General features: G+C 42.1%; 1 protein-coding gene across 1 annotated transcript; it reads left to right on the forward strand.

Annotated features, from left to right (window-relative positions):
• Positions 1 to 4,172: 4,172 nt before the first annotated feature.
• On the forward strand, positions 4,173 to 14,755 carry LOC307039114 (uncharacterized protein). The gene is made up of 6 exons (XM_079680924.1): positions 4,173 to 4,811; positions 7,166 to 7,389; positions 7,801 to 7,903; positions 8,114 to 8,218; positions 8,430 to 8,944; positions 9,578 to 14,755. Exons 1-6 carry the CDS (start codon positions 4,770 to 4,772, stop codon positions 11,040 to 11,042), a joined length of 2,454 nt encoding a protein of 817 aa, XP_079537050.1. The 5' UTR covers positions 4,173 to 4,769; the 3' UTR covers positions 11,043 to 14,755.
• The last annotated feature ends 407 nt before the right edge of the window (positions 14,756 to 15,162 follow it).

The raw sequence follows: 15,162 nt of genomic DNA on the forward strand, positions 1-15,162 counted from the left end.
AAAGCTTACTCACAAAAAATGAAAGCATATTTAAAGTGAAGTCATTATCACGTTATATGTTGTTTAATCCGTGCAGAAAACACATTGTAATAATAGCATGTTGTTGTTTTACAGGGGTTTAATGTCCGTGGCTATTTTTTGGTCAGGTGCGGCACCTTCTTGGGGTCTCTGCTGGTTGCCTGGCAACCTCCTCCAACCTCAAAAACTCCTATATCCTCCCTTTTCCTAGCATATTTTGTGTTTGTACTCCATAGCATCATTTTAACTACTTCATAGCCACGAGCCCCATGTAATCATTGAATCAATTGAATGTTAAGAAGTGAGGGGATCATTTCCAGTAAAATTGACCATGCCTTTATTTTTATAAAAAGATAGAGAAGAAAATGTATTTGTTATCATCTTATATCATCTGTCATGTAATCTGTTTTTATCCATGTGTCATTTCAATGGCTGATAGATGTTAATATGAATCTCTGTATGTTCTCTTCTCATATAGAAGCATCTTGTGGATTCTCAGCAACAGCAAGACTGCTTTCCATTTTTAGACACATACAGGTCTGTGTGTCGCAGCTGAGGCTCATACAGTGTGTGTGTGTGTGTGTGTGTGTGTGTGTGTGTGTGTGTGTGTGTGTGTGTGTGTGTGTGTGTGTGTGTGTGTGTGTGTGTGTGTGTGTGTGTGTGTGTGTGTGTGTGTGTGTGTGTGTGTGTGTGTGTGTGTGTGTGTGTGTGTGTGTGTGTGTAACACTGACACATGCTCACTCTCTCTCCGCCTCCGTACTTCAGAACAGAAATGGCAGAGCTCAGCGACAGGCATCCAGATGCCCATCATCATCATCAGCAGCAGCAGCAGCAGTAAGACACATCACGAACATCTGCAGCACCACAGTATCACCACTGTCCCTCACAGTGGCAGGTCTGCTCTGCACGTCTTAGATAAGATAATTCATGAGCAACACAAACATATTTGGCAGGCAAGTTGGTTGCCATAACGACCAAACAGTCAAAGCAGGGTCACTGAGTGAATCAGAGGAAATTAAGCCTACATGCAGTAGCCTACATGTGTTACTGCAGAGCATTGGAGCGGCTGTAAAAATGGCTCTGACTGTCCTCTGCTGCAGTGTCCTCTCAGGAGGCCCTGTAGCAGGACTCGGACCGCTGTCCAATCAGAGTGTGCGCTGTGTCACTGAGGTGGGCAGGATGTCCCCTGTGATGTGATACTCACAGACAGATATGAACCTTTCTGCATTAGATGTCACCAAGTACAAACACAGCAAGGTGAACAGGAGAGTTTAAACTCCCTATTTGTGAAAAGAGTACTCCCAATTGACCATTTCCTAAGCCCCGCCCTCCTTTGTTATTGTTGCTATGACTGTAACACACAGTGAGAGAGAGACACTATCTTACCCAAGTGGACAGATCTCAACCAATTTAATTGGCTACATCATGGTCTTTAATGTTTTTATTACAATTATTTTCTTTCTTTGTGCTTTAGCGATGAGGATTAAGATTATATAGTTATTACACTAGTAATAAGTAAGTACAGTAGTTATTAAAGTGATATTAGAAGGCCGAACAAGACGAGCAATTTAACTTCATGGTGCAACCTTTACGATAAATTGATGGTATTTACACTTCTTCGGTGTTGAGAAAACCGATTAAAGAGGACATATTATGCAAATTTCCAGGTTCATATTTGTATTTTGTTCCTCTGCTGTGACATTTTCCCATGCATTAATGTTCAAAAACGTCTTCATTTTTCTCATACTGCCTGTGCTGCAGCACCTCTTGTCACCCTCTGTCTGAAACCAGAGGCTAGTATGCCCTGATTGGTAAGCTGGTCGGCTCTGTTGTGATTGGTCAACCGCTCAGAGATTTTTTCAGGAATGTCCTGCAACTTAGCCTGTCGTGTACAATGTGTTAAAGTGCTAGCCAATAGGGTTTTCGAGTGTTACATATAGTGAAGTAGTTATGTTACGGAAGCACTGTTCTGTAATATGTGCTACAGTGCCAGATTCTCACTTCCTTCACTCACTTGTTTGTAACCTTTATTTAACCAGGTGAAAAAACCCATTGAGATCAACGATCTCTTTTTCAAGGGAGACTTGCAGCACATTGGTTACACATAAAAACAACAGAAAACAAAAAGGACATCAATACAACAAAATTACAGGGGTATATATTACCAACCTATAATATTCACAATGACATCTAATAACATTTCATCTATCCAAGCTTTAAAATGATGCAAGGGAACCAAAATGCTCAGTTTCAAAAATGTTTGCATAGTGTTCCAAGCTAGAGGAGCAGCACACATAAAAGCTTTAGAACCTAAAACAGTCCTAGCACTTGCCACATGTAATACAAAACACATCCTGGGATCTCAGGCAATAGCTACTTGCCACTCCCTGTGAGATCAAGAGCATATATAGGTTGGTGGTTTACCCAACATGGCTTTATAGATAAACATGTACCAATGACTGAGCCTCCGTACAGTTAGTGAAGGCAGACCTGCCTTGGCATACAGGGTACAGTGATGAGTAAGTGCTTTACAGTTAGTAGTAAATCTCAGTGTACTGTGATAGGCGGCATCTAACTTTTCCAGGCAATGGGCAGGTGCATTCATATAGATCTGATCACCATAGTCCAGCACAGGCCAGATACCTAGGTATTTATAACAGGTAACCACTTCTAGTTCTTGTCCTTGCATAGTAACTATATCCAAAGCAGTCTCTGGAGTCTTTTTTGCTTTTGAAAAAAGCATTACCTTGGTTCACTCACTGCACTGGCTCCCTCTAACCTACCAGATCACCTACACAGTACTCATAATGGTCTACAAAGCCATCAACCAGACTGGCCCCACTTAACTACTGTAACTAAAAACTTTACGCACACTCAGGTCAGCCAGCTCCAATCTCCTTGCTGTTCCACGGGACAAAAATGGCAAGCATGGGAGACCGCACCTTCTCCTCCCTGGGTCCACGCCTGTGGAATCAGCATCCCAAAAAATATAAGGACCTCTGCATCACTCTCGGATTTTAAGAAAAGCCTTAAGACCCACTTTAAATCACTTTAAACTTGTAACTATCAAACAAGGGAGTGCAATGGTGGCGCCTCAGGCAGGGGGGGACTGTGTGGGAGAGAAACTCCCTCTGGAGGGTATTTTGGGATTTTAGCCTTAGCAGATGATGTACATGCACAAAAACCTATATAAACACACCACAGAAAATCCCATAGGGCCTCTTTAAAGTGGATTCTAGGAAATCTCCGAAAAGCAAAATAGGGCAAGTCGTCACATACATTTCAACCTTGAGGAAAATGGAGTGACCCTATAGTTGACATATGAACAATATTGTACATTAGTGTTTCACGTCGTCAAGAATAGTTGATATGTTGGCTGCGTAAACATACTGGCAAGTTGCACAATAAGAAGTGCATTTAACTGAAGCACTTGGGGGGAAAAAGATTATAGATAAAATGAGCTTCACTGTGTTATTGTGATTTTTGTTGAAGACTCATCAGCATAAAGTGCTTTTGAATCAGTCATTAACACCTGCTATAATTCCTACAAAGCATCAATTTCTTTATCCCTGTAGTTGTGAGCATAACGGTTTGTACCATCTGACAGTTTCTTAATGCAGAAACCAAAAGAGTGGTGGCAAAGAGCGGCCAGCGGCATTCAGCTACAAATCGCAGCCAGCAAATACCATCACGCCAATCAGTTAACAGAGTACTGTGACGACTGTTGACCTGTTATTATATTTTTTTTTTTCCGGCATTAAACACATGAAGACACCTCCCGACTGCAGAGACATGTTATCATTTTAGCAGGCTGCCCTTGCTGCCTGCCTGGTAAGTATTTTGGCCTAAAGATTTCTTGGCTCATTGCTAGTCCATTAAAAAAAAAAGAAGAAAAATCATGTTTTATATTTAAACACAGTTATTTGGTCCACTTCAAGTGTTGAAAACAATGGACCTATACTATGATATCAGTGTGACAGCACCCTTATATAGTATCAAGGCTCCACAGGTCTGTTTAGATCACAGACTATCCTCGGGTTCAGTTCTGATCACTCTTTTTTGTGTGTACTGAAGTTCTCCATAATACAACTGAACACAATCTGAAGGAGGAGACCTCTGCTAGACATGAAGGACTACATCTCCCAGCAACCCTTGCTCAGCATCTGCCGGAGGATCCTGGGGGATAGCTGTAAGATGGATGGTGTGTTTCCTCTGTTACTGTGTGTATCGATGCAGCACAGGCTCCCCTCCTGCACACGTCGAGGCTTCATGAGGAGTTTCAGTCAGGGAGGAAGACATCCAGAGGGAGACCACTGCCTCTGATTGGCTGATGATCCTTAGCAGGCCACCAATCAGGCACCATCCTCACCTTGTGACTGCGTGTGTTTCCCTCACCATCTCTGAACGTCAGCCTGCGCATATTTTTATGTTTGCAGAGCCGAATGCATGCATGAGTGTATGTGTGGGTGAGTGCAGGATGCTAAAACCTGGAGCTCTGAAGGGGGGGAGGGGAGAGAATAGAGACGCTTAAGAAATAGAAGAAAAAAGAAAGAGACTGAAATTAGGAAGAGAAGAAGAAGAAGGGAGGATTGTGAGGACAGATGTTGAGGAGAGTGTGATAGTGAAGCGCAAACTGAGGAGAGGAGGAGGAGGAAGAGGAAGAGGAGGAGGAGGAAACGATCTGCTGGAGGAAGCAGCAGCATCGTTGATTTTTGCAGGAGCCAAGGCAGCCGTCCTCCGTTGCCGTGACGATGGGCTGCTGGCTCTCTGGACCGTGGATGGGGGACCAAACGGTGAGCATCAAAAGACCTGCCTTAATGTTATAAATGACGTCTCATTCGAAGATGAAGATAAGCTATGTAAGAACAGTTCAGTTGTGTGTGTGTGTGATCGTGTGTGATCGTGTGCTTAAGCATGCGCGTGTAAATGCAGATGCAAAATGGCTTAATATTATGATTTTTCAAGGACTCTGCATTTGTGTGTGTATTATGAAACCTAATTTATGCATCTTGAAATCTTAACATTTCATGACTATTTTTGTACGTTTTAATATGGAGAATTGTCTTCTCCTGTGCGAGAATGTGGTTTATTTTGTCATCTACATCTGCTGACGGCTCACAGTCGTTTAGCTGCTGTCTTCTGTATCCACACACAGGTGCCATTTTGTACTTCTCAGCTCATGTTATCTGTGTGTGTGTTTTTGTGAGTGTACATGAGTGCCTGGTTGAATGTAGCGGAGGGTGACTCATGGATGTGATGGGCTGGATGTAACAATACTGTTCATGCGTCTAATTCGAATGCTGCTGAGCTGCATGTGTGTGAGTTTGTGTGTGTGTATGTATGTGTGTGCATGTGAGTGCGTGTGTGAAACAGGATGAGACTGATGATAGCTCGTAGGTGTTAACCCTTTACTGGAAACATGGACACCATGTTCATATTCATCATGTTTGATTTAAATCGCCAGAAATTCCACTGTTATATAGCAAAAAATCCACCATCTGTCTGCAGGCAGAGCTGTGCCTGAACTAATTGCATTAAGTCAAGTAAGACAGAGTTTTCATCCCGTATTGTGATCACACTTATAAAAAAGGACTGGAAGTGCAGTTAAAATGGCAGAGTTGTAGCTAAAATTTGATCGTGGTGTCAGTGATGCTGTTTTCTCACATTGCATAACTGGACCACAGCATTACTTGTGATTTAAGTTGTTGAACTTGCCAGGCAAAGTTCTAAAGACAGTGGTGCTGCAGAGGCGGAATTATGTTGGCTTTTAGTCCTCCTTAAGGGTCAAACTCCCACAACAGCCACAAACTGACATTACCCTGGCAATATCACCATGAAAGCATCAGGGTTACTGTCATCAAGATTGTGGAACAAAGAACAACTAAACCCTGATTAGGACATTTATAGGTGACCAATATTCTTAAATTAACTATGAAGAACTGTAAGCACACTGTGAAAGTTTGGGGGTTGTAAGAAGAAAACGTGTTTGGACGAGGGCCCAAACCGTAAAACGAGCAGTCTGTCTATCACAAGGTAGCCACACCTAGAGCATACCTTTCTTTATCGTCTATCTTACTCAAACATATTTAACACAAACTAACCACAAACTCATTAGGAGAATGTTTACTGAAGTCATAAAACAAGTGAGAACTAGGGTCATTTTTTCTTACCTAGACTATACAAGCATACTTAATGTAACATTGGAGAGAATGCCAGTTTAATGAGCCTCACTGTTTGTGCATGGAGTCAACATACTTTGATGGAGGTCATTTAGAGTTTCATTACTTTTAATATTGACATATATACGTCCCGCTTATGATTTTGGAAATTGCCTGTTACGGATCGATTGGACAATTCTTGTATTGATCAACTTCAGCAATGCCCTTTAATGTATTTTAGGTGGATGGCTTTCAAGGCAAGTTTGTTTACTTTTCAAATCTAGTATACTTGCAAAGTGTCTCCAAAGTAGCCTACCTAAGCTTTAAATTAATAACAAATCAAATTAATCAACAGAGTTGCCATGAGAAGACACATTTATACCATTAAAGATTCAGAATTATTTTTTTCCCTATACAGGTTTTCTTGAGAAATGTCTAACGGCAGTACGTTTTTGGTATTTTTGAATTCACAGAGAACATACTCTAAATCTTTAAGGTGCTTTTTAGCCTCTTTAAGCTAGTACTTTTATGACTTATTTAATGAAATACTTTAAAAAGTCTTTCTGGCACCTCAGACTCATAAATTGTTAAAAATCCCTATCTATTTTTGTGACAGACTGTATAAATAGATGGATGACGTTTCATTACTGTACAAAGCTGAAGCCAACATTCCATATATGGGCAATGCCAACTTGTGCTGTGACTTAATTTAAAGAGTTAGATTAGTAATCAAGGGGTGGAGCTGCTGTATCTAGGCCCCACCCACTTGCCTAGAAAATAGCAATCACAGTCACAGCTTATTAGCATTACAGCCACCAACTGTTGACTGTTGTTACAAACTGGATAGTGAACAGTGCACTTTAACTCTTAAGGTGAAATCAAACATGGCTTCAATAAGAGGATCATGTCAACTTTGTCTTCCGAATGCAGAAATGGGAATTTGTTTGCTAACATGCCATTCCTCCTTTACCCTGCTCTGTTTTTCTCAGTTGAGTGGGCGGAGTCTTGCAAACCTGAGCCAGCGCGATGCTCTGCGGATTCTGGCGGCCACTCAGCGTCCAATCACCATGCAGATCAAGGGTCAGAGGGGGTGTGGCACCGAGGCAGACAGGGGAATCTGGGAGCCTCTACCTCTCAACCTGCAGCACCTTAACCTGCCACTCCCAATGATGGGGGCGGGGCACAACGCCTCCAGTCCCTCCTACCAGGACAGGTACACAAACAGAAAGATGTTGTGATAAGGATCAAAACAGCTTAGTGATCTGACTACTGTGGAGAACTGTTAGCTGCCACTTCAAACCGCTTAAAAACAAATACAATTTTCAATGAATGTCTACAAATTTGAACATCTTCTAAAAAGTCAGGAAAGTATTTAAGTTTGTGTCGTTTAAACGACAACTACAAGTAAATCAGGTCACAGCCAAACCAGGAATCAGCTCTGTGAACAGACCAGTACAATGTTATAATAATCATGCACTAATCAGCAATGCAGTTAGTATGTAAGAGTTATTTAGATCAATCGGATGGACAAAAGCAGTATATTAGGATATTAAGTTGTAATAAGTAAGAGGATTCTAAATTAATAATTTGGTCTTCATTCTGTGTTTTTTTTCTCCATTCTCAGACTTTATTACAGCCATCTTGCTCTGCCACAAGATCACTGTGATGCAGGACGGTACAGCTACCTGTCCAGTTCCCCACGGGACACAATGGACATCAGCCATAAGGTGACACTAAGAACCAGAAATAAACACATTGAATATAAATGTTAAAATTGAACTGTATTAATTTGCACACAAATATTGGATGTCACTTTGGCCTCAGCAACAGTTTAGTCCAAATTTGACAAAGAATTCCTGCAATCAATAATAAATGAAGAAGCCATAAACATACACAAGCTTCGTATTGTTTCTCATTTACTTTGTTTCTTATCATAGATCCCTCAAGACCCAGAACTGACTGGTCGTGGACAAAAGGGACAGAACTGCCTGATGGGATGTTGCAATGCAAACTTAGAAGAACCGAACGGCTTCCAAAGTCAGGTATATGCTTTATATCTAATAGCTTATGTTGTAATTTTAATAACTGCCGATTAAGATACTGGAGTTTCAGAACTGACACTAAAATAACGCATTTAGTTGTCACTTAAAAGGTACGGGGGGACTATATCCTGATCAAATATGTAAGCATGCTGTTATTTAGTGTATTGCTGTTGGGATCTTACCATTGGACTCAAGATGTGTGTTGTTACAGACTGATGACGAGGACTTCATGATGGAGAAGCCGCTGGGCTTCATGCCCCTCCACCATGAGCTGGACAGTGGTCTGGGCTGGACTGATGGCTCCATCCACCAGGGGGACCTCTCCGGGCTGGAGACTGAGGAGGGAGGCCTGGAGGACTGCCATTCACATGGGAACCTCGCCCCAGGGGGTTGTGGTGGCTTCGGAGGTGGCGGCTCTCCCTCCTCTGAGTCCTTTATTTCCTCGGAGCTCAGTGACTCGGGCTTCTACAGCGTGAGCACCGGGGAGTTCAGGCACTTCCAGAGGCTGCTGGAGAAGCGCATGCGGCTGTACAACGCCAGGCTGCAGCATCAGGGCGAAGCCTGCGAGAGGCGGGAGCGGCGTGACAGCTGCCCCAAGAGCCACCGGGAGCTGCTGGAGGCCATCCCTGAGGCGCTGGCCGTGCAGCCTCAGTGTCAGCGCCTGCAGGTCGAGATGGAGGACGGCACTGGGTCCATCATTGATCTGCCACCACGAGGACTTTTCAGGTAGAAGCCCCTAAGAAATGACAGTTACGGTGTGACAAGAAACATTTAATTTCTTCAGCATCTGAGACTGAAGATGACATTTGGTCAGAGTGCTGAAAAGACACAGAGAGTTGTCTAAAATTAGATTATCAGTTGCACCTGAATTTAAATCCTTATTCAAAGCCTAAAAATGTAGCCACGTAACACCAGGTTTCTATGGAAACACTCATAGTCAGTGGTTTAGTAACAACAGTGAGGAGCTAAAAATAAGATGTCAGTAACCCTTTAGGAATTTGTTGACTTTGTCTGCCTTTGCTTCAATTATAAATTATTGTTTTTTTAACAAAGTAACAGTCGGTTATTCCCCTAGTATTAAATGTAATTCTCTTGGTTTAAAAAGCAGTCTAAACTTGACCATGTGTAGCACAATTTACTTCATTCTAAACCAATTATTAAAAAGGTTTTCTTGTATGTTTGAAGCTAATATTCTTTGTAATCTACGAAGAACACCAAACAAATGAGTCCAGAATTTCATAACTTCTGAAATAGACGTATCTGAAGAAAATGTATTTTTAGATTGAACTCTTTCTGATTGAACTATTTCCTACAACATATTCTTATGCTGCTTTTTGACTTCACTTTTTGAATTTTCAGGGTTTCCTCGGTCCAGTTCCACAAAGCTGACCGGCCCTGTCTGAACCGTCACAGCTCCAGCAGTGGAGCTCTGTTCAACCCCTCCCACGCCCATGCAGCAGTCTCACGAATTAATGCCCCAGTCCTCTCCACCTGCAGCACCCCCTCCAGCCACAGGAGACCACTGGTACCCATACAGCAGCAGCACCACGAGGGCTCCAGTTCAGTAGGTATGCTGAGAAGAAGCAGAACTCTGCACCATCGCCCTCCTCCGCAGGAGTACCGCCGCCGGGCCAGCCACCCATCTTCCCCCTCCTACTGTGCAGAAACCCTGCATCACTGTGGAGGTGTGCCCCAACATAACGTCCTGCCACCGGGCCTTGGAGAGGAAGGTGAGCTAGTAGCTGGTGTGATGGCTTCTCACCCAGCAACCCTGGCCCTCCCACCACAACAACACCCCAATGCTTTAGGGCATATCAGGAGTGCCAATACCCATGAGCGATGCTACGACAACAACGCTAATGCACAGATCGCTCACCATGACTGGTGGCACTCGCAAGAAAGAAACATGATGCCAGAGCAACTGGTGGCTGAAAGGGACAGAGAGATGAAGAGGGAACTGGAACAACAGAGGCAAATTCATGAAAAAGAGCTGGAGAGGGAGAGAGAGAGGGAAAGGGAGAGAGAAAGGGAGGCACAGATTCAGGAAGAGATGAACAGAGAGAGGCAGCAGGAGCTGGTGAGGAGGCGAGCCAGAGAGCAGCAGCACTTGCAGAGTTTAGTCAACCCTCCTCAGGCTGGTGACGTCAACGACACCTGGCCGAAACCTGCCAACCGTCAGTCTCAGGGTGGCGGGGGAGGAAGAGGTCTCTACAGCACCCTGGAGGGCCACACAGGGGCTGGCTGTGCAGTTGGATGGGATACAAAGAAAGGACACATAAATGAGAATACAAGTCCTAATCCCTGTTCTGGTATTCAGCTGAAACCTAATCCAATCGCCAAACCCAATACAACCTCTAGGGTCTCCAGAAACCAGCTCTTAAGAGACCGGGCGTCTCAGCTAGCGGATGAACGCAGTGGAATGAGCACAGATGAGGAGACCAATACCGACATGCTCATGGGTCGTTACTGGAGTCGCATGGAGAGAAGGGAACACTTTCTGTTGGCCCGTGAGCAGAAGCAGCAGCAGATGCAGGCCAGAGGAGCGACTTTACGAGACACCATTGCCAGGGGAGGAACCATCGCTGGAGGAGGAGGAGTCTCGGTTGGAGAAGGCTCTATGCTGGACAACAGAGGAGGCGGAGCTTTTGCAGAAGGGAGGTGCAACACGGTGCTGGAGCTGAGTCAGAGGAAGCTCAGTCGTCTGAGGAACAGGAAGCTTTTGGATGACTGGACGACAGTAGAGGAGCTGTTGACTCATGGGACCAGGTTGAACAATGAGGACAGGCTGTGTACCAGCTCCCTGCTGACGGTCACCACCGTCTAACTGCATGGGCACCACGTCTAAATATAACTGTGTGAGTGTGATGTCAAGCTAACACGACGACATTTGAGTGATTCCTCTTGTTCTGTCTTTTCTAACTCAATGGTTAGATGGATATCAGTTTCTTCTTTGTGACCTGTACACATATAGTTCCAGGAAATGGCCTGAGCAAAGAGGCAGATGGCAGGGAGGAAATTCAAGCCTAGCTTAATCTATTGTAGAAATAAACAAACTCCTATCCTGTCTAATTGAAACAAAATGATTCTCTTACACCCTGCACAAAGTCGCAAAAGAGACTTAATACAACCTCTTTGCACCTTAATTTGCGCCCAGGTTATACACCTTTTTAAATAACAAAAGTGGAGTAGGGCACACCCTAAATGTACTTGGCCATGCACTTTAGATAGTATTAAAAGGTCCCGCACATCACCCCTCTATGGTTGTATGTACAAGTATGCCACCTCAAAACATGACTGTCCATAAAGTACGTACCAACAGCATAGTGCCACTGTGTGCTATTCAGCTTGCTGCCTCTATCATTTTTGGAGTATTTTTGAAATGTTGTTCATCTTCTAAAGAAGAGAAGGGTCCTCGTCTTCTCTGTACTTAAAGCTCAAAGACGAAACTGATAAACATCTTCTCATATAACTGTGGGGATGGCAGTAAACAAGACGACTTACAGAAATGTGGGACTGTTCCTTTAATGAATATGTGTGAGAGACTCACTACATCACCTCAACTGATAGCTTTATGTGTGGGTGTATGATCACTGTACAGCACTCGGAACAAAATGTGTGTGTCAGTGCATGATGCTTGTAAAGACAAAAAAAAACTAACAAGGTCAGATACGCGTGTATGTTTGCATCATGTGTTTCATGCTACATCTTATGCTACATTTATTTCACAGAATCTTTGACAAAATGAAAAACAAAATGAAATATTCAAACAGACCATGAGATTTCGGGGAGCAATACTGTTCTGCGTGATGTACCTGGCTGTGCACTAATGATCGATCACCCATGAATACTTTTACATCAGGGCCACAGAACACATCAACTGTAGCAATGCAGACAATGACAACTGAGATTTGATATTAAAATCCTGAATGGTTTTTATAGAAACTCTGTTTACAATTAAAATATCAGTCCAGTGAGCTTTTGTAACGGAAAGGAAAAACGCAACCGGGTTTACTAGGTTATGAAACACTAGTGAAACCATGTAGATCAGGGATGGGGAACAATGTGCCACACAAAACAGATTCGACCACAGCTTTCATGTATGAAATCAGCTGCTGTTCTAGTTGGAAAACACATTAACGCCAACCACTGAGTTGTAATAATTTGATGGAAGATAAAATGATACATCTAAAATATTTTCTCAATGAAAGCACCATAATGTGTGATGTTGTACTAACAAAAGTCATTATTAATTTTCAGCCGACATGGCATGAATGCAGCATAAGATTCTCTGTTCATGGCACAAGGCTCCCTGTTCCTGCTGGTGTCTTTACTGTTGGCAGGATGTTTACAGATCTACCTACCCAGGTAACAGCTTATGCATGCTTACTCAAATCTGAAGTGATGCGTTGACTGTGTGGAGACAATTTCAAAGAAAGAAGATAAACTGCAAGTCAACTATAGGTTAGTTTGTCCAGGCTGCTGCAGCATCTGTACAGTCAGGACAGACATCATTCAAGTCAGCTGTCGACATTCCAGTAGAGGCAGGTACAGTGTGAGTACATCTGAAATCTACTGATTCCAGTCTGCAGTTCGGGAAAATGTGCAATAATACCTCAAGCTACTTTTACAATGACAGTATTGTTGTATGCACTTCCTGTCAGGTGTCCATCAAAATGCAGTAACTCGTTTAAATCAAACAGATGCACAAACATGACGAGTCACCGCAAGTGCACAGTAATCCTAGAATCAAAATGTCAAGAGCAACGGTTATGTACATATTTACATTATTTCTTTACATCGTTTTCCATGAGAGGGACCTAAGAAAACAACTTTTTGCACATCATTTTTTATACGAAACGTTTTCCCTACCTTTCTGTACCAGGGACTAAGGCCAGTGGAACGACCGTAGATAGAACGACTGTGTGTTGATGTTTCTTTATAAACTATCATAGTGATTTATGAAGGAAAAAATATGTTTATTGTCATTGTGTTGGACATATTTCAATATGTTTCTTGCGGTGGTTTCAAAACCAATGTTTTATGACTTTTAAAATCTACTTAATTTATTAAAAAGCTGAAGAAACTTTGATTTACCATTTTCGAAGAGTGAACACAGAATGTGAATATTATTGTGTCTTTAAATGGCAAAATTGAATTTTATTGTTGTTTTGTGTCATTATGACATGTACATATTGATTTTGTCAGAAGGTGCAGAAGAGGTTTGAGTTAGTAATAGGACATGCTGGTGCCACCAGACACCTCCACTGGTTTATCATGTGACTCTGTAGGGTTATACAGTATGTGTTATGGAGGCTGTGTATACAGCACAGAGATTATTGTAGTATTAGTACATTTAACACTCACAATATGGTCAACGTTCATGGAAAGTAGTTCTGAATGTTAAATGTGGCATCCATGAATTATAAGTAGGCTCACTGACACTGTAATGCCTAAAGGAGCACTACAACATTTGAGATGAATCTTCTTTCTCTCTGTCTTTTCCAGAGTCAGATGATTTAGATGGATATCAGTCTCATCTCTGTGTATGGGGGATAGGAATAAGGTATACAGGGATAGGTCCATACATGTTTAGCATTGGTAAGCAGGAATACTAGTGGCAAAAAACAGCCAGTGTTATATGTTTAATCTTAATAATTAATCATGTGTATCAATATAAAAAATGGTAAAAAATATTTGTATTAAAAACTAAACAGTGCTGGCAGTGCTTTCAGCATCAGCATGGTAACATGCTCACAATTCACATGGTGATGTTTAGTAGGAAATGGTAACCATGGTTACTTTCCAAGTTAAGCTAATACCATTAGTAAAAAATACCTAAACAAAACCAGACATATTTGAATATCCGAACATCAGAGATGTGATAAGATATTAATTTCAGAGATCCGGAACCAGGCGAAGCTGGGCGTAGTGGCAGAATATTCTTTCCTCATGGTAGAGTTAGGATTAAGTAAGCAAATTGTTTGTTTAAATTAGACAGCTGTGGAGTTCTTGAAAGACTGAGCTAGGTTAGCAGTCTTTGTGCTGGAATCACAGAGAGGAAACTGATATCCATCCTCTAAGTCTAAGCTAAAGAAGGCAGAAAACAAGATAATTTACAGAAATGTCAAACTGTTTGTTTGAAACACTCAGAGAGAAAATATGTGGAATCTGATGTTTCCACATTTCCCCTCTCTCTCCCGGCTGTGACTCAAAGAGTCTGAATAATGGATGACGAAGAAATAATTTTTCCTTTTCACCCGCCCCCGCCTTCACTCTCTTTGCTTACGTTACACAAGGACACTAAGAGCTGAAAATAGAACTGCTGTCCTCATGTGATGTGAAATTAAAAGCACACTGGAGCAGAGACACTTGCTGCTGGGGATCTCAACACTTGTTTCACTCCATCTGACAATCCTTCCATCCAGCCTGCAACACCACCTCCATCTGTCTGTGCAAGGGTACTTTTCACAACAGCAAGCTTTTTGGAATATGATGATGTACATGTGATTGTAATAAAGAGATTTTAATTAGCTATGACACTGTGTTTTTGTGTTTTGATTAATAGGTTAATAAAACATTTCTGACATTAGGTAGGTCCTAATGTTTAGATATGAACAGTAAAGGCCAAATTATTCATGAGCAGTATGTCAGTAAGTCTAACAGTGTGAACCAACACCAGTTGAACATACAGTATATCAGCATACATTGGTAATTGATTTATTAACCATTACATAAGTCATTGGCGTTTTAACTTTTTTGTAATCATGTGTCGCAAAGGTTCGAATAGATGCTGTATGTAAAACAAATTAATAATAATATTAGCAAACTTTAAGTTAAAAACAGAGAGGTTACTAATGATCAATGCATTTAAACGTCACCAAATCAAATGAAGAAGCAAAATGTTAAAAATCCTAAAGGGGAAGTAGCTTACGGTATCCTTTTTT

Source organism: Notothenia rossii, assembly GCF_949606895.1.
Source record: "Notothenia rossii genome assembly, chromosome: 5".
Classification (NCBI taxonomy): domain Eukaryota; kingdom Metazoa; phylum Chordata; class Actinopteri; order Perciformes; family Nototheniidae; genus Notothenia; species Notothenia rossii.